This window comes from Epinephelus moara, chromosome 6 (assembly GCF_006386435.1).
Source record: "Epinephelus moara isolate mb chromosome 6, YSFRI_EMoa_1.0, whole genome shotgun sequence".
NCBI lineage: Eukaryota > Metazoa > Chordata > Actinopteri > Perciformes > Serranidae > Epinephelus > Epinephelus moara.
Window position 1 is genome coordinate 21,271,390 of NC_065511.1, and position 18,278 is coordinate 21,289,667.

At 43.5% G+C, this 18,278-nt stretch overlaps 3 protein-coding genes across 3 annotated transcripts; 1 reads left to right on the plus strand and 2 right to left on the minus strand.

Annotated features, from left to right (window-relative positions):
- Positions 1-359: 359 nt before the first annotated feature.
- Positions 360-1,829, minus strand: LOC126392027 (trypsin-3). Its single transcript, XM_050047134.1, has 5 exons — positions 1,707-1,829; positions 1,411-1,567; positions 979-1,232; positions 750-886; positions 360-650 (listed from the first exon to the last, which is right to left on the minus strand). Exons 1-5 carry the CDS (start codon positions 1,744-1,746, stop codon positions 501-503), a joined length of 738 nt encoding a protein of 245 aa, XP_049903091.1. The 5' UTR covers positions 1,747-1,829; the 3' UTR covers positions 360-500.
- A 2,118-nt stretch (positions 1,830-3,947) lies between these two features.
- On the minus strand, positions 3,948-8,409 carry LOC126392026 (trypsin-3-like). Its single transcript, XM_050047133.1, has 6 exons — positions 8,206-8,409; positions 5,173-5,343; positions 4,890-5,046; positions 4,512-4,765; positions 4,283-4,419; positions 3,948-4,183 (listed from the first exon to the last, which is right to left on the minus strand). Exons 1-6 carry the CDS (start codon positions 8,405-8,407, stop codon positions 4,034-4,036), a joined length of 1,071 nt encoding a protein of 356 aa, XP_049903090.1. The 5' UTR covers positions 8,408-8,409; the 3' UTR covers positions 3,948-4,033.
- A 3,058-nt stretch (positions 8,410-11,467) lies between these two features.
- zgc:66448 (uncharacterized protein LOC327401 homolog) lies at positions 11,468-17,232 on the plus strand. The gene is made up of 2 exons (XM_050047130.1): positions 11,468-11,882; positions 12,158-17,232. Exons 1-2 carry the CDS (start codon positions 11,492-11,494, stop codon positions 15,667-15,669), a joined length of 3,903 nt encoding a protein of 1,300 aa, XP_049903087.1. The 5' UTR covers positions 11,468-11,491; the 3' UTR covers positions 15,670-17,232.
- Positions 17,233-18,278: the final 1,046 nt, after the last annotated feature.

An 18,278-nucleotide genomic window follows, 5' to 3' on the forward strand; every position in this document is an offset into this window, starting at 1 on the left:
GTTTGCCCCGGTAGCTGTCAGTCGTAACCTCAAGTTACCAAAAAGTATCAGTCTAAGTTCTTTGCAGTTAACTGTCCTCAGGAGCAGGAATGGTGGATGGTAGAACAACCAAAGCGACTGTGTAAGACAAAGTGCAGTGTGTCCAGTGTTGTTGGTGGTTGCTAGGCTCTGAGGAAAATGGAAAACAATGCGGTTGTCTACTTCGAGAGGCTAGAGGTTGAAGGGGGTGCAAAGTTGTCTGTTTCCTGTTTCCCCACTCCTACACTCAGACGTTTGCCTGGTACCTGCATTACCATGATAAACTTTCTGTTCATTCTATAGGTCTCAAAAACAGGCATTCATGGAAACGCCAAAAAAAATTATGGAAAATATGTTTTATTACACACAACTCAACTTTACAGTGTGAACACAGTGACTTTGGGCACTAATGTTGGTGTTAAAAGCCTATTTGTCATCCATGTGGGACGTGGGACACGCTGCCCATTCGGCGATTCATCCATTTAGTTGGAGGCCATGGTGTTGCGAATCCAGGAGTTGTAGTTGCAGACCTTGGCATAGACTCCAGGCTTGTTCCTCTGCGCGCAGCCATAACCCCAGGACACCACACCCTGCAGCTGACCGTTGCACACCACGGGGCCACCAGAGTCACCCTGATAGGATGCAGACAGAGAGGACAACATGTGAGCAAAGGTGTTGTGACGTTTGGTATGTCCACTGTTAGAAACAGTGATGGTGACTTTAGCTCGTACCTGGCAGGAGTCCTTGCCTCCCTCCAGGAATCCAGCACAGAACATGTTGGAGGTGATCTGTCCAGGGTAGGAGGACCTGCAGCTGCTGTCGCTCAGGATGGGGGCATCCAGGCACCTCAGACGATCAGGGTAGTTGCCTAGAGAGGAAGACAGACAATACATGTAAATATTCATACCCAGCATGTAGTAAGAAAATATTTTCCAGATGTGACTGCAGTGTGTTACTGACTTCCAGAGCTGCTGGTGTTGCCCCATCCAGAGATCAGGCAGCGGGTGCCAGAGCCAGCACAGCTGGAGGGCAGGGACACGGTGCGGACGTAGTTGTTGAGGGTGGCGGGCTTGCTGAGCTTGATCAGCATGATGTCATTGTCCAGGTTGCGGCTGTTGTAGCTGGGGTGACGGATGACCCTAGCAGAGTTGATGAACTGCTCGGTGCCCTCATTGACAGCAATGTTGTGCTCACCGAGACGCACCTGGACGCGGCTGCAGAGAGAGACACGAGGGTTAGATTACATGTGACACTGCACCTGTAACGATGCAGTCAGTGTTTCTGATTTCACTGCACTTTGAAAGAGAATAATGTTGATTTGAACCAACAAAAGTGGTTTTAGTTTGGCTGTGGACCTGATATATGTATGTCAAATCAAATGTCTGCACTTACGACTTGTAGCAGTGAGCAGCAGACACCACCCAGGTGCTGGAGATCAGAGAGCCTCCACAGAAGTGGTAGCCAGAGTTCAGAGAGACCTGGTAGGCCACAGAGTTCTTCCTGCACTCATAGCCTCCAACAATCTTGTCATCCTCAATGGGAGCAGCATCTGATGGAAATAAAGAATGTACCTAAATATGAGTTTACAGGACAGCAAATTTCAAAGAAAATGTAAATAACCTTTCACTCTTACACAGTATGTTCAAAATGACATTAAAAAGTAAGACCTGTATAGTCTTCATACTCACATGCCACTGCGAACAGAGCCAGAAGAATGAAAGCCTTCATGATGGAGTCAGTCTCAGCCTCGGTGTCAGCTCAGCTGCACTGCAGCTCCTTTTAAACCCACTCTGTCCCTCTGCTATCTGATTGGCCAAGGACACGCATTTCAATTTTTTACCTTTATCTCACAGAGTAACGTGTGTGAAAACACACCTGGAAGACGAGAGCCAACATGTTGATAATGTGAGCTTTAGTCCAACCAACAGTCACGTACACTGAGTTTGGGAACGTATGCATTATTGATGTGTTTAAAATGACTGGAGAAATCATGCTGCAGTTTATAACATCCTTAAAATGCCTGTTTATTTGTCAATGGCTTGTCCATTACTTCCACATACAAAACTTTAATATCAACAGTTTCTGTAAGCCGTCTTTATTTCATTTATGATGTTTGTATTTTCACTCAGACTTCCAGTTAAAGATATTTATTTTCCTGGCTCCTGTTAATCCTCCTGTATCATGTCAGATTGACAAAAACTGTCTATTTTAATGCAGTAAAATTGCAAAAATACAACTAATTACTTCTGTGTTGATACTATCAAACGTTATTAATCATGCGGTTCATTTCTATATGTTGTTAAGGAGTAAAATACTTGGGCTCAAATATTTTTTGGTTGCTGTTTGCAATGTTTTTTAAATAGCTGTTAATGTTGTGGTGGCACATGAACTGAATCTACATGTACAATTCTGTTTTTTCATATTTATTATTAACCTCTTTTGTCACGCTGGTGTACAGAAGCAAACACATGCAGCAGGGCTGGTACGAGATCAGGCTTCAATACACAGTTATTGTGACCAAAAGAATTCAGGATAACAATATTATCATGATACCTACAGAAAAATGTAAAAAAAACAAACAATAATGCTATTGGACATGTTCATCATTAAGTTTGTTTATTTTGTGTTATATCTCTTTTTTGGCAGAAAAATTACACTCAAAACCCGAGTGCAGGGAGGTGGAGAGAGAGTCTTCAACCATAACTGTACAAAATTGTATTTAAAAAAAAAAAAAAAAAGAGATTACACTTAATGGATGGAAAAATGCAACCAGGTGGTGCTGAGGTAGGGAGATAAAGGGAGAACGGAAAGAAACAAATGATAAGAAGTGCTGGATTATTTACACTTTATCATCATAGGTGTATTATTAGCATGAGATCAGTATTCCATTTTTAAATATCAGTGTTATTGGCAATGCCAGTATATCCCAACATTCCTAACATTTCTGAATAACAGTTTTATTATGTTGTAAATGTACATCCAGTGCATGATGAAATCAAGGTGTGTTTATCATCCAAGGTGCCCAGTAACTTTTGGTTGTTATGTAGAATTCTACTGATGTCAGCAACATCTATAGAGCCTTTATTGTCACTGCATAGGAGCACGATGAAATTAGCTGTGACACCCAAGTGATGAATCCCAACAAAGAACATAAAACAAAAGACACAGGACATTCAGTGAGGATAAAATTGCAATACATAGATAAATATAAAGTGCAGCAAAGTGCTTCGTGGATGGCAAAATGTCAGTAGTAAACATTATTTGATGTTTGATTTATTTAGTGTGCTGATGGCTGTGGGAAAGTAACTGTATCTGAGTCAGGTGGATCGTGTTTTGACAGCTCTGCAGCGGCTGCCACATGGCAACAGTTCAAAGGGTTGGTGACAAGGTGAGAGGGGTCTGTAATGATGATTTTGCTCTGCTGATGTAGCGTGAAGTGGCATGTTCTTCTTAGGTACATAAAAAATGTACCTTTATTTATGAAATAATACATTTTCAATTGTCGTTTCTCTCAAAATCTGATGTTTAACTGTTTTGTACAACCGAAATATAAATGGCAAGTACTGAACTCTGCATTTTAGTTGTGAAAGTACAGAAACATATATAATTTCATTTTTATTTCATTAGCTTTTTAAAAAAATATATATATATATTTGTGGAAAAGTATTCATTTTGTGGCAGCTTTTTTTTTTGGTGAGTAAATTTATTACTTTTTATATTGATGTAGGATTTCTCCATTTTAATTTAATTTAATTTAATTTAGTTTGATTTAATTTTATTTAGTTTAATTAATTTAATTTAATTTTTTATATATTTATTTTCTATTAATTTTAGATAGAGATTACTGTTTCTTTTCTTTTCCTTCCTGCTGATTTTCTACATATGTAAATCTGTTTTATCCAACACACAAAAAAAGGAACAACAGAGAGTGACATTAATGTTATAGTTTATTTTCCTGAAGCAGCTGTCATAGAAAGAGACGCCTCAGATTAAAGTTCCATCTAGTAAAGCGACTTTAGTTGGAGGCCATGGTGTTGCGAATCCAAGAGTTGTAGTTGCAGACCTTGGCATAGACTCCAGGCTTGTTCCTCTGGGCGCAGCCATAACCCCAGGACACCACACCCTGCAGCTGACCGTTGCACACCACGGGGCCACCAGAGTCACCCTGATAGGACGCAGACAGAGAGGACAACATGTGAGCAGAGGTGTTGTGACGTTTGGTGTGTCCACTGTAAGAAACAGTGATAATGACTTTAGCTCGTACCTGGCAGGAGTCCTTGCCTCCCTCCAGGAATCCAGCACAGAACATGTTGGAGGTGATCTGTCCAGGGTAGGAGGACCTGCAGCTGCTGTCGCTCAGGATGGGGGCATCCAGGCACCTCAGACGATCAGGGTAGTTGTCTAGAGAGGAAGACAGACAATACATGTAAATATTCATACCCAGCATGTAGTAAGAAAATATTTTCCAGATGTGACTGCAGTGTGTTACTGACTTCCAGAGCTGCTGGTGTTGCCCCATCCAGAGATCAGGCAGCGGGTGCCAGAGCCAGCACAGCTGGAGGGCAGGGACACGGTGCGGACGTAGTTGTTGAGGGTGGCGGGCTTGCTGAGCTTGATCAGCATGATGTCATTGTCCAGGTTGCGGCTGTTGTAGCTGGGGTGACGGATGACCCTAGCAGAGTTGATGAACTGCTCGGTGCCCTCATTGACAGCAATGTTGTGCTCACCAAGACGCACCTGGACGCGGCTGCAGAGAGAGACACGAGGGTTAGGTTACATGTGACACCTGTAATGAGGCAACTCGTCTGTTTACCAGCAGCTTTATGCTGTAACAGCACAGTCAGTCGAACGTAAACTGAAATAACACTTACGACTTGTAGCAGTGAGCAGCAGACACCACCCAGGTGCTGGAGATCAGAGAGCCTCCACAGAAGTGGTAGCCAGAGTTCAGAGAGACCTGGTAGGCCACAGAGTTCTTCCTGCACTCATAGCCTCCAACAATCTTGTCATCCTCAATGGGAGCAGCATCTGTAACACACACAGTGAGCTGTAACTATTTCTAGAGCTTTCAAACCTTCCCACCTCTTAAACTCATGAACACACAAGCAAAAAAATCAGTTTTTGTCACCACAAACAAAATATTCAAGAACTTACAGGCTGCAGCGAACAGGGCGAGAAGAATGAAGTACTTCATGATGCACCTTGTGAGTCCACACACAACAGGAGCAGGTGCGGTGGGTTTATATACAGGCAGACTGCACTTTATCTGACTCTCTCTCAAGGATTTTTCCATGCTCCTTGCACAATGATTAAATATTATCCCACCTGGGAAAGAGCAGCATGGTCAAAAAGAAAAACACATGGATTTCCATGAGTCAGTCAGTTTTAAGATGACAGATACATAAACCCGCCTCAGCCCTGCTTCCTTTATATTACTACCTATGCTTTAAATGGAAGTGGTAATACATATATATCAAATACTGATTAAAAAATAGACACAGGTGGATCATCATCATTTGTAATGTTTAAGGTTACACTTAAGTTAATTTTAGGCTGTATTTTTATTACATTAATTATAATTATAACATTGCAGTGACATTAAACATAAACAGATGAGTATCAGAGGTGTCCAAGTCACATGACTCGGACTTGATTCAGACTTGAGTCAAAAATTTGATGACTTTAGACTCAATTTAACAAAATCAAAAAAGACTGCCACTTTGACTTGGACCTTAAAACCTATGACTCGTGATTTTACATGAACTGGAGATTTAAAAGTCTGTTTGGTAGTGATGCATCCAAACCTCTCCAGCATGCTGTCTGTTTCAACTTAGACTGTTTGGTTGCTGGTGTTATAAAGTATCTGACCATATTTTTCTAGTTAAACTCTCTCCAAGACAATGAGTTGGCAGATTTCCATAGCTTGTCATTTACGTTTTCCCTCTCCTCTTTTGATATTTCAAAGTTTCCCTCACTTTCCCACTTTTCTTTTACATAAAATATGTTATCCCACTTACATCTTGTATAATCTAGATATTGTTTTACGACCTGAATCGGCTCTATATGCTGAGATAAAAACTTAGTGTGCCAGATTTAAAACAACACAATTATTTATACCTTTCCTGACAGAGGCGTTTCATTCTGTATTTGATCATGTGACAATATTATAAAATATGCAGTTGCTGTTTCGATGCAAAGTCTGACACTGGGGCCCGTCATAATAGTGTGTACTGGGGCCCATCCTTGCTACCATATCCTCCTGAGACCTGAACTTTTGTTTGCATTTTTAATTTCTCCTTGCTATTCGGGATCAGCAGGATCTGATAAGTATTAAAAAAACGACACCTTGTCAACGATAAGTCTCAATGTCCTCAAACAGACGATAATAATTTCCCAATGTCCTCAAACAACTACTTCCTAATTAACAGCATCTTAGCTTGTTACTGTTGCTAAAATTGGTTAAGAATATGTTGCCATGTCAAACTACAAACATTATTAATCATAAATAAACAAGTTTCAACCATAAAAGGTGATCAGGTTTTGTACCTTGTCCACTTTTGTGTTAGGATCAGCTGATGACTGACTTGGCAGAGATGGCTGCTATCTTGTTTTTGCATGGATTAGTGTATTGTGCTTTTACTACCATTAGATGACACAAAAAAGTGTCCATGTACGAGGACAACAGGTCTAAGTTAAGCAAAATGAAGTACAAGGTGCAGGGAACCAAAAATGCGATGTCCTCATATGAGGACACGGGTCTCAGAAAGATATGCCGCTGACCAAAACTAACAATTGTCTTGTTTTCATAACAATCTGAAGCCAAAATCTTGATTAAAGAAATTAAGTCTGACAGTGACAGAGGTGTTTCATTTAATGAAATGATCCTAGGGTTTAAAGTGTGCTGAGTTTACAAAAATAAAAGTTGGATTGAGTTTGTAGTCATTCATTTCAAACCAAACAAGTAGTAATTCATAATCTGAGACTTTATTCTCTATGTGTTACCTTGAGACAAATGTCATATTTGTGCATGCTCAGCTGATTGAAGACTCTAGTTTTAATTTGAATTAATTAATTTGAGTTGCAGCAATAAGACAGTTATCAATATCCTTCCAGGCTCCTTCCCATGAATCTTCTGTTCAGCCTACATATCAGTTCCTCTGTATTAACCGTGATAAAATGTAGGACCTGTATCATAAAGATATATCTGCTCAACGTCTCGCAACTCTGATTGGTCCTGAACATAGCCCCCTCGGTGACGTCAATACTGCGCGACGCTCTTCGGTTTGTGTATCGGCTGCTGAGCTAACAGCTGCACCAATTGTGTTTTGGTTTTGTTTTGCCTCCCATGTGCAGCTATCATGAGGTAAGAAACACAACAGCTTCTGCTTTCTCGTCGTGTCTGCTCAGTTGTCGCCGGCGGCTCAGGCGGCAGCTTCACCTCAGACTGTGGTAGCCTGTTAGCTAGCAGCTAGCTCCAATGCAAGATCAGCACCTAATGTATGCGGAATGCGCAACCATTGCGGATGTGGTGCAGAAAAAAATGCGCATCGATGCGACAGAATATAGAAGTCAACCTGTGTGATAGAAACAGACACAGCTACGTTATAATGCTTCACGGTTGTAAGCAGTGTTGTGTTTTGTTGTTGTATTTCAGCTCTGGAGGCGATTCTCTGCCTTGATGGTGCATCTCACTGTTTAACAGCTGGACGTGTAGATGTAGCTCTTAGCCTGCTCCAGGTGTGTTTACACCGTGTGTATATGTTCTCAGTAACATATCAGTGTGAATAAAGATGACAGAAATGGATTTAAGTGGCTGTAGCTAGCCATACATGTCTCTAATTGTGAGGCTCTAATCAGACAATATGATTGTATCTCTTAATAAGCTGCAACAATGACTTGATTCATTTTAATCATACTGTTAAAAACAGTATTTAAGGAAACTTTAGCTCTATACTTCCTAAGAAATCAGTGTGGCAGCTGTAGCCAAAGCAGGTTCATAATAATCTGATACAGTATACTGAAGAGTTGCAATGCCTGTAGCAGTAGGTTCAGCTACACCTTGAACTTGTGTTAATGGGGCAGCAGCTGCCAGTATCAGAATTGGCCCGCCAGTCAGTTCTGCTGTAAATCAGATCTGACCCATGACTGAGTACTACGAGGAGGGGGGGCTGCTGTACGAGCAATCACCTCCCATGCACATCAAAGTGGAGTCTCCGGAGGGACCCTTTGGAGGGGGAGCCTCAGAAAACGGCTTCCCCAGGGAGGATGAGGACTCGGAGGGTAGCTGTGACCAGAGCAGCGGGCTACCAGGGGGACTCCCCTTCAACGTGGTAGTGGTGCATCCGAACATCATGGCACCCGGCATGTCCTCAGACGACCTCCTGTCCATTGAACAAAGTAAGGCTGAATGAGATTAAGATCATTATGAGATATCGGATTGTGTATTTTCTTGTTCAGTTGTACATTTCTGCTCCGAATGGGAGCAGCACACACAGAATTATTTCATTAAATGATTTTATCAGCAGCGTGGAAAAGCAGAGCCGGGATATGCACCAATATATATCATATTTATGCCAACAGCTACACTATTTTTTTTCCTAAGAGAACACTTAATCCTCCAATATAATCACAAGACTAACCTAAATTAAAATAACTTTTGCTCTTAATGCTCCATGCCTCTCCAAAAGTAGTAATAGTTGAATATGTTGTGGCTTAGCAGAGTGGCAACAAGACACATTTCTCCTCCTCACACATTATATTTAGCTTCACTTGATATTTTTCCTTTCCCTTTTTGTTCTCTCACCTCTCTCTCTTCAGACAGAGCTATGTCAGCTGCACTGGCTGCTGGCGGTGCAGGAAAAAGAAAGAGTCGTTTCAGTGGAGCAGAGCTGGAGGTGTTAGTGTCAGAAGTCACTCGGTGTGAAGGAGAACTCTTTGGTCCTGCGGGGAGGCTGCGGCGGCGGGAGAGAGAGCGCATCTGGGCGGGAATCCTAGAGAGAGTCAACGCCGTGTCCAGGGTCCCACGCACCCTCCGAGAGGTGAAGAAGCGCTGGGATGACCTGAAGAGACGCAACGGGGGCAGGCTAGCGGACGCTCGCCATCGCAGCTGTTACCTGCCATCCAGCAGGGGAGCCTCGATGCTTGGCCGTCCATCCCAGACTAGCCCCAGGCTCCAACAAGCCAGGCAGAAGCAAAGCAACAGACCAAAGCCCAGTTTTCCATGTTTCCCTGACTCTGATACAGGTAAAAAAATATTTGTCCAATTGGTTATTTCTTTATAGATTCTATAGATGTAGCTTATATCTATTTGTGGCTGCTTACATCTTTTTTTTGCAGGTGTAGGAGTGGAAGGATCAGAGAGAGATGGTCTGGAAAAAGATGAGGACAATCCTGAGCGTGAGAGAGAGATGGGAGAATCTGAGTGCGAGCCAGTAGAAAACAGCATGGAAGACAAATTGGGTTTAGGACTTGGTCTGGGCATAGGACCACCCCCTCCATCAGAGCGATGGCTGCCTCCTTCCCCACTCTACAGTGCACCTTTCCTCAATGGCAGCCCTCAGCCCAGTAGTCCTCAGCCTTCACTTGGAGCGCAGCAGGGTCCTCTTGAAGCCCCTCCGCGCAGCTCCTGGCTTGAAGATGAGCTACGAGGGCTAGGGGAAGCAGCAATTCAACTGGGAAATCGGGTAGAAAAGAGCCTGCGGGAGTTTGGGGAAGGTTTCAGGCAGGACATGAGAACACTTGTCGCTTCACAAGAGGCGTTAGCAGTCAGTCTACAACAAAACAATGTCCTCTTACAAAGGCTGTTAGGAGTGCTTGAAGCCCAGCAACAACCTCAGCCACAGCAACACCGTGTACAACAAGCACACCAATCACAAACATCTCAACAGCACTTACAGCCACAGCCAGCTCAGCAGCAGCAGCAGCAACAGCTACAAAACACAGAACCAGTGCAGCAGCAGCAACAACAGCGGATTGAAGCGCCACTGCAAACACACCTACAACAACAGCAGCAGCAGCAGCAGCAGCCACATGTAGTACAGCCACAGTCACAGCAGCACCAAACACAAATACAGCAGCAGCCACAAGTCACCCAGCATTCGAATAATCAATCAGCTGTGGCGGTGGCTCCTGCACCATCGTCCCCGGACGTACATGGCACTTTTCCCTCTGATCCACCCCCAAACACAAACGGCAGTGTGCAGAGGCCACGGCGAGGAAGGGCTGTCGATCACAGGCGCAGGAGACGGCGCTGAGGAGAAAGCACTTAGAAGCTCAAAGTGCACATCATGCATATTTGGTGTTTCAAAACGTGACATAAAATTATGCTTTTTTTCTATTGGCAGTGTTTCTGTAAAAATAATGTTACTTGGAGTTTTACATCGCACTTGAAATCAGAAAATCATCTCGCACTTAAGTTTGTCTTCAGAGAGGACTGAAGCAGATAAGAAAATGAGATAATCAGGTGGCCTTAACATTAGCTTGGTTCCTCAGACATACGCTTAAAGACTTCCTGGAAAAACAGTTGGTCTGTGGAGTGACAGCTCCACTCATGAGACTTTCAATACCTGGACAACAACATACTGTAGGTGCTGATGTTTAATATGCATGTCACTGTACATGCTTTGCAGCCGAGCTGCAAAGCTCATGATGCTCTTACTAGTTCAGTACTGTCTAAATTCTCCTGATACACTAACCACATTGTCATAAAGTACTTGTAATCTGCAGTTGTTACCATATATTGTAGTTATACAGCTATTGTAATTTCCTGCTAATGTATGCTTGTGCTTTTTAACAGTTTCATGGAGAAGTATGACTTTTCCAGCTTTGGTCGGACAATAAAGTTAGACTGTGTTCTGTTCAGTGAGTTTTGAGACAACAGTGTTACAGATTTTGATGAAAAACAAAAATACCTTCCGGCATAAACATCACAGTAGGCTTCAAACTTTAATTCATATGTTTCTGGTGGAATTAAAAAGCATACATAAGTATGTAGGGGCTATTTATTCTAATCTTGCATGCAGTATGATGGATGTGTTTGTAGATAGTTGCAAAGAAACAGCATATGGCCATCATCTACGTAGTTTTGCACAATCTATATTTTGTAGATAGCGAAATGTTCCGATGAAATGTAACTAAACTTTAATAAAAGTCAGACATGGACTGCAAATAAATCCAGCTGATCACTTGTGGATTTGTCACATAGCGTGTAAAAAGTAGCTCTGATGGTTATTATGAAGTTTACTCATGTTGTAAAGAGATTGTTTGGTGTGTAGAACAACAAAGTCTCAGCAGTGGCAGAAAAGGGAATTTATAATTTAAGACTTGGAATTATATTCTCTTAAATGATGAATCACAGCTGGTTGTTGGTGATAGGTGTTTTATTTTGAAAGCACCGACCGGAAATGTCATTCCTTGTTCAGGCTGGCTAGCATGATCCTAGTGTGTTCTGGACAAGGGGGTGCATGGGTGAAACATGGCCGCCGTAGACCCATCGGAGTCTCCAAAACGACAGAAATCCCCTGCGGAGGAGGTGGAAACATCTGGGGAGAAAGGCGAGGCGGTGGAGTCGGGATGCAGCTCAAATCAGAAGGATGAAACGACAGATAATAAAACCGCGGCGAGCCCCGACGATGAGCGGAGAGCCAGTGTTGGTAACGACGGCGGTGGTATTGCCAGCCATTCTGAGGTTAGTGTCGAGTCCGGTGCTGGAGCCGAAAAAACGACATGTAATTCAACGGAGGACCTAACATCGGCTGAAAAAATGGCCGAGGCTCCTGCTGGCGACCAGCGCTCCTTCGACTGGTCCGAAACCGAAGACGACGATGAAGAGGCGAAAACACACAGGGTGGAAAATGATAAGTGTGGTATGCTAACGTTGTTAATGTATTTTACAGTTAGCTTTAGCCCCCAGGCTAACCTGGGCTATTGCTCTCACTACCGGCTAAATGCACACTACAAACTCTGCTAATGTAATCACCATAACAAAATCAGCTAGCATCCTGCACTGTGGGTTGAGATTTGCACTTGAGATGGATGGCTGTGATAGTTGGGGATTGTTTGTTAGGTAAACAACACATAGGTTGTTTACTGGTTGTTTCTGTTTGCTAAGTTATTATTTTGATGTGCTTTTCTCTTGCAGACCCCAGTAATGTTACAGAGAGTACAGGAGGGGTGCAGCAGGATGCAGATGTTGATGATGACAGTACAGATGATGCAGATGAGATTCAAGAGGAGTTGACCTCACATCCTGATGAGAGGAGCACAGAGAAGAAGCCGGCTGAGGAGCCGGTGGGAGAGGTGGACGGGATAGAGGAGGTGGTTGAAGGAGATGAAGAAGCAGACCGAGCAGAGGACACCAAGCCCAAAAAGTGCCGCTTGGTGTGCAAGGAGTGTGGGAAGAGGTTCACCCGCCGCGAGACATTCAACCTTCACCGCCACTTCCACGCACACGAGGACGAGCTCACGCCCCTCACCTGTAAAGAATGCGGCCTTACCTTCCAGCACCGCAGCAGCCTCATTAAACACAGAAACGAACATAAAGAGAAGGAGGAACAGCTCGCTGCGTCGAAGCAGGAGGGACGTTTTGAGTGTGCAGAATGTGAGAGGATCTTCTCCACAGTGGATAAGCTGAGGGACCACAACTGCTGCAACACAGTAGAAAAGCCTTACCACTGCCCCCTGTGCCGCCAAGAGTTCCAGTTCAAGGTGTCCATCACTAAGCACATGATGATCCACTCCCATGAGAGCAGCATGGTGCAGCGCTACCAGCAGCGGTGTCACAGCGCCCTGAAACCCTACGAATGCCCCGAGTGTGGCTTGGTTTTCAAACACTACTCCGTCATGGAAGACCACCGTCGCAAGCACACAGACAACACACGCTCCCACCTGTGCAACATCTGCGGTAAGACCTTCAAGTACAGCAGCCTCCTCCATCAGCATCAGTATCTGCACACAGGCCAGAAGCCCTTCCGCTGCCCTGAGTGTGGCAAAAAATTCGCCTTTGCCCAGAACATGAAGGCACACTGCCGCCAGCATAGACTGCGTGAAACCTCAGCTGAGCAGCCCAGCAGCAAGCAGGCCCCTGCGTCTGCACAGGAGGCTGTTAGAGGGGCGGGGAAAGAGAACACACACCAGAGTGAGGAACCTAAGCGCTCATTCAACTGCCCCCTTTGTCCTCAGACCTACGGGGCACCGGCTAACCTGAGAGCCCACATGCTTATTCACGAAGCCGAGTATGAGATGCAGGAGAGAAACCCCAGACCCCCGAAAGAGATTAGCAAGACCTGGGAGAAAGGACACTCCTGTCCCCACTGCCCATGTGTTTATCGTGATGAAAACAGTTTAAATATGCACCTGTCAAGTGTCCACAAATCTGTAGCACAATACTCAGAAACGGTGGCACCACCACCTAAAAATAAATTCACTCAATTAAGCAGTGATAATGTACAGGGGAAATGGAAAAGCGATGGCGTAAGTGTTAAGTCGTACAAGTGTTCAGAGTGTGGGAAAACCTTCCGCCACCGCTCAGTGTTAGAGCTGCATATGCGCATACATTCCAAGGACAAGCCTTACCAGTGCAAAGTGTGCGGCAAAGGCTTTAGATTCGGTAGCTACTTACAGCAGCATCTCATCATCCATACAGGCAAGAAGCCATACAAATGTCCTGACTGCGGGAAGGACTTTGCCTTCCTGCAAAACATGAGAACACATCAAAAGCTGCATCAGGAAAAACCCTTCCGCTGCACCAACTGTCGCAAAGGTTACAGCGACGAAATCCAACTGCAGCACCATATGCTATCACACAACGGTGACAAACCTCACAAGTGTGACCTGTGCGACAAGAGCTTTGGATTAGCCTATCTGCTGCGTGATCACATGAACACACACACAGGCGAGAGGCCTCATCGCTGTGATGAGTGTAACAAAACTTTTTCTTGGTTCAGCAGCCTGCTAGTGCACCAGAAGATCCACGCTCGCAAGCGCCAGGGTTTCAGCCAGTTTAATTCTTTCCCAATAGGTGCTAGGATGAGAGGCAGGGGTAGCAGGGGGAGGAGAGGGGCGAGACCCGTATGGAGCTTAGCTAGACCATTAGGAACCTCTGGGATGGTTAGCGCTCAGCCGTCTCCATATCCACTTTCTGTACTGAGAGATGCTGAGCACAGAAGGGCGGCCCAGCCACAGCCCTCGCTGCTCTCACCTCGCATGGATTTACAGGGTAGACAGCAGAAGGAGCCGTGGCTGTCCGAGCGACACCCTCAGCCGGTGCAGTGGAAGGTGGACGGTGGCGAGGTGATGCCTGTCCCATCGTCGCAGCAGCAACACGCGGTTCCACAGCAGACGCAGTTTGACAGCGTGCCGCAGCTGGGCCTGCAGCAGCACCATCAGAGAAGTCCAGGCTGGGCAGATAGCCCTTTGATAACTCAGTCAGGCCCCGCATCTGCTCAGAGTTCAGAGTCATCACACATGAAAGAGAGCGCAGCTGCCATCGTCAGCTCAGTCACGGCAGCTGTGCCAAAAAAATCCAGCCCATTGTTAGTGAGTGAGATGGAGCAGCACAGGCAGCCCAAGCCTGTTGCTTGGAGTAACACACCCACATCGACTGTGCTAGCTTCCACAAGCTCGTTGCATCATGATTTTTCTACTTCCTCGTCTTACCCAGATGGGGCAGCTCTGTGGAGCATCAGACCCGCTCTGCTAACAAATTCACAGAGCTCTCCAAATAAGCTCGGTCAAGAGCTTCAGCTGCCAAGATGGGCAAGTGCCCCAGTGTCAATGCAAAAGGAGCGATCCACACCTCCTAAAAAAGAGGACACTAGAGTGTGGGATATGAGTAATCCTCAAGTAATACCGTCGACTGTTAGCCAGCCAGAGAAGTCATGGAACGGCTGCGAGCTGCAAAACCAGTGGGTCTCAGGCTTAGCAGGTGCATCCACCTCAGCTCAAATAGACCAAAGCAGTGCTATGCCAATTTCAACTCCAGTTTCTCACGGGGTAGGTAGCACCTTGTGGGACATACAAACACCACCAGGAATTCCAAAGACTATAAACTCCTCTGAGAATTTAGTAAATACTCAAGATTTTCAGCTGCAGCAAAAGCAGGTGTCATCTGGCTGGGCCAGCGTACAGAGTCAGACAACAACACAGAAGGTTCCTATCTCCATTCAATACGAGCCTCATCGTTTTGGCCAGGGGTTGGGATCGCCAGTGTGGGGCTTCCAAAGTAATCAAACACTGCTCACTGGGCAGCTCAAACCAGGGAGTGGGCAGGAGCTGCAGCAACAGCCAATGGTAACAGGCACTCAAATAATCATAAACCAGCCTTCTCCTTTTTTCTCACCTCCACTCGCCCCCCTCCCTCCTCTTGCTCTGCCCGGCCCACACCCTCTTCACTCTGTCGCAGTTGGCCCACTTCCAAGACCTCCACCCCCAAATATTTTTTTCACTCCACAGGCAGTTATGAGCGAGAGGCCACACATGACACAGACCCTGCCCCTACCTCAGCTCGCCCCGCGGACAGAACCTCACAAACTCGGACCCCGTTTGCCTTTTGCCCCAGAACGGCTTCTCCAGTGCATGATATGCGGGTGTTCTCTTCCCCGGGAGCTGGATCTACAAATGCATTACTTGCAACATGCACAAGGAGAGATTTGACATTTCTACACTAGCGACTAGACTTAGTTATGTTTTTTATAATTTTTACCTAGTGGAACCTCATTTATTTGACCCTCACTTGGGCAGTTTGACCAGTTGAGTGGATGGGCATTAGACACAAAAAAAAAAGAAAAATAAAACTTGATTTTAGTCTGCACACTTGATGCACATTTAAACTTTGTAAGCTCCTAATTAGACCACGTTCTTTGTAATAGAGGGTGTACTCACGTGCCATTTAAATTAGTTTCATCGTCTTTTTAAATGCATTTAAGTTATCCAAATACTTAACTGGTTGTAACAACGTTTGAGGGGTGCAGATTAATGTGGTTCTACGGCCTACATTTCATTTATTGCCAATGACATATAGATTTAGATAATATTAGTACTTTTTTTAGTACCATTTGAACTGTGTTTCTTCATGTACAGTATACTGTGTGCCTTTTATGAGTACAGTCTGCATGTCTGCTGTCTTGGTATTCTAGGCCTAGTTTGTGCTTAAGGTAGACTCAACAATGTGACCTCACTCCCAAAACACAGAGCAAGTCTTTCTGAGATACCGTAAAGAAATGTTAAGATTTTGTTTTTGAGGAGGAGAGGATGGGGTTGTTGTGCTCATAGAAAACATGTGTCAGAATATAAAATGGACAGCTGACTACATACGTGATGACCCTGTTGGGATTAGTTGTAATCACAGGGCTATTGGCTGCGTCCAAATATCTCACCGGTAAAGTTCTCATCTTGGTAATTTGGTCAGAGTATCTGTAAACAGATTGTGACGGTTACATGTAAAGGTCATTTCACAGTGAGAGTTCTCTGTAAATTTAACTCTTGAGTGATCATTGGGAACAGGGAGAAAGTAGCGTCATAACACAATAATCGACGACACTGTTGTCAAATAGTGAATTTTGTAATAAATTAAACTTGGATTTGTGTGATGTTTTGTCATTAATATTTATAACAATGGCAAGACAAACATGAAACTGACTATATAAAATGTATGTATTCCTCCAAACAGCCCAGTCAGATTTACCAAATTTGTGGCAACGTGTCAATACTGATACACTGTATAATTAGACTTTAAACCTATTCTGGGTGGCAACACTTAGCACCTTCTGTAAGCGAACAATACTACGTAAAGTGTATCTCTTACCAAAATGACTATTTCAGATTGGAATGTACCCATGTTTATAAAATTAGGTCCACTTTTGAGTACAATGCAATGTATCTTTTGTGAATACTGAATGATTTCATTCCATACCGTAGATTTAGCTGAGTACAGAATCCCATCTCCTCTGTTATGATAATGGGCATTTGAGTAGCTTTGGTGGCCCAGTAAGTGACTGAAAACCTTCATTACTACTGTAAAATAAACACACGGTCCATTTGTACAAAAAAAAAGGAAGGAAAAAAAAAAGAACCGTCCCTGTGCGTCTTAACATTTAGCGTCTTAAGTTTCAAAAACGTGCCCTTCTACCTCTATCCACTGTTTTAGCATGGAAAGAACTAGAATTTTCCCATGATGTCTACATATTGGATTAAATAAAACCTTGCCTTTGATTACAATGTTGTGGTGCGCAGTACTTGTTAGGTAAACCTGCTTCAAGGGTTAATCCTCAACATTTAAACATCTGTAATGCAAAAACAAAAGGTTTAATTTCTGGTTTGGAGGGTTTATGTTATTTGGAGAGTGTTTTCCCCTCCACATTTTTGTAAGAGAATTGTCGTAAAACAGAATTGACACAGAGGGTATCATCAAGTATTAGAAGGCTTTGGGGTCGTTTTGAATTTGTGAAAAATTAAAAGTGCAGAAAGTATGCACTGAGGTTGCAGAAGTCAAATAGAATTTTTTTCTTTGTAATTTTGGAGAAGAGCACAAGTGTTCTGTTAAGAGATATATTTATTAATCTGGTAAAGTGGGACTGTAATGGCCCTTACAAAATCTTATAACACCCAATATAATATGCTATTATTTCAGTGTATTTCACTCATTAGGGACAAAAGAATGGCCTGAAAATAAGTGGAATAAAGTTCATTGTTAACCTAATCAGAATAATGTTTATTGCCAAGTAGGTTTTCACTTTAAAGGAATTTGCCTTGGTGTTTGGTGCATACAAGAAACATATTAAGAGAGGGAAAAAAAAGTCAAAGCACTGCAGAAGTCAAGACCATAAATATAGAACTGATAAAAATCAACAAAAACATTAAAAAGAAACAAACAAAAAATAGTATTACAAATATGTATAATGTAACCAATGTTGGGAACGTTACTTTCAAAATGTACTAGGTCACAGATTACTAGTTACCCTGTTAAAAATGTAGCTGTTTTGTAGCTGTAACTATTTAAATCACTTCATTTAAAGTAATATAACTAATTTCATTTGATTACTTTTCTAACAAATGATTTGAATTGGGCAGGAAAGCTGAAAAAAAATGCTGGAAATAGGCTGTGTCAAAAGAAGGCATTCCTGTCAAGTCAAGAAAACTGTCATTTTATTTTTTTAAAAATATAATACAAAATGAAGTAATATAATATAATGTCGCACATTAAAGCATCTTACAGGAAAGAATAAATTTGGATATAATCAACATTTTCATTATTAAATGTAGTT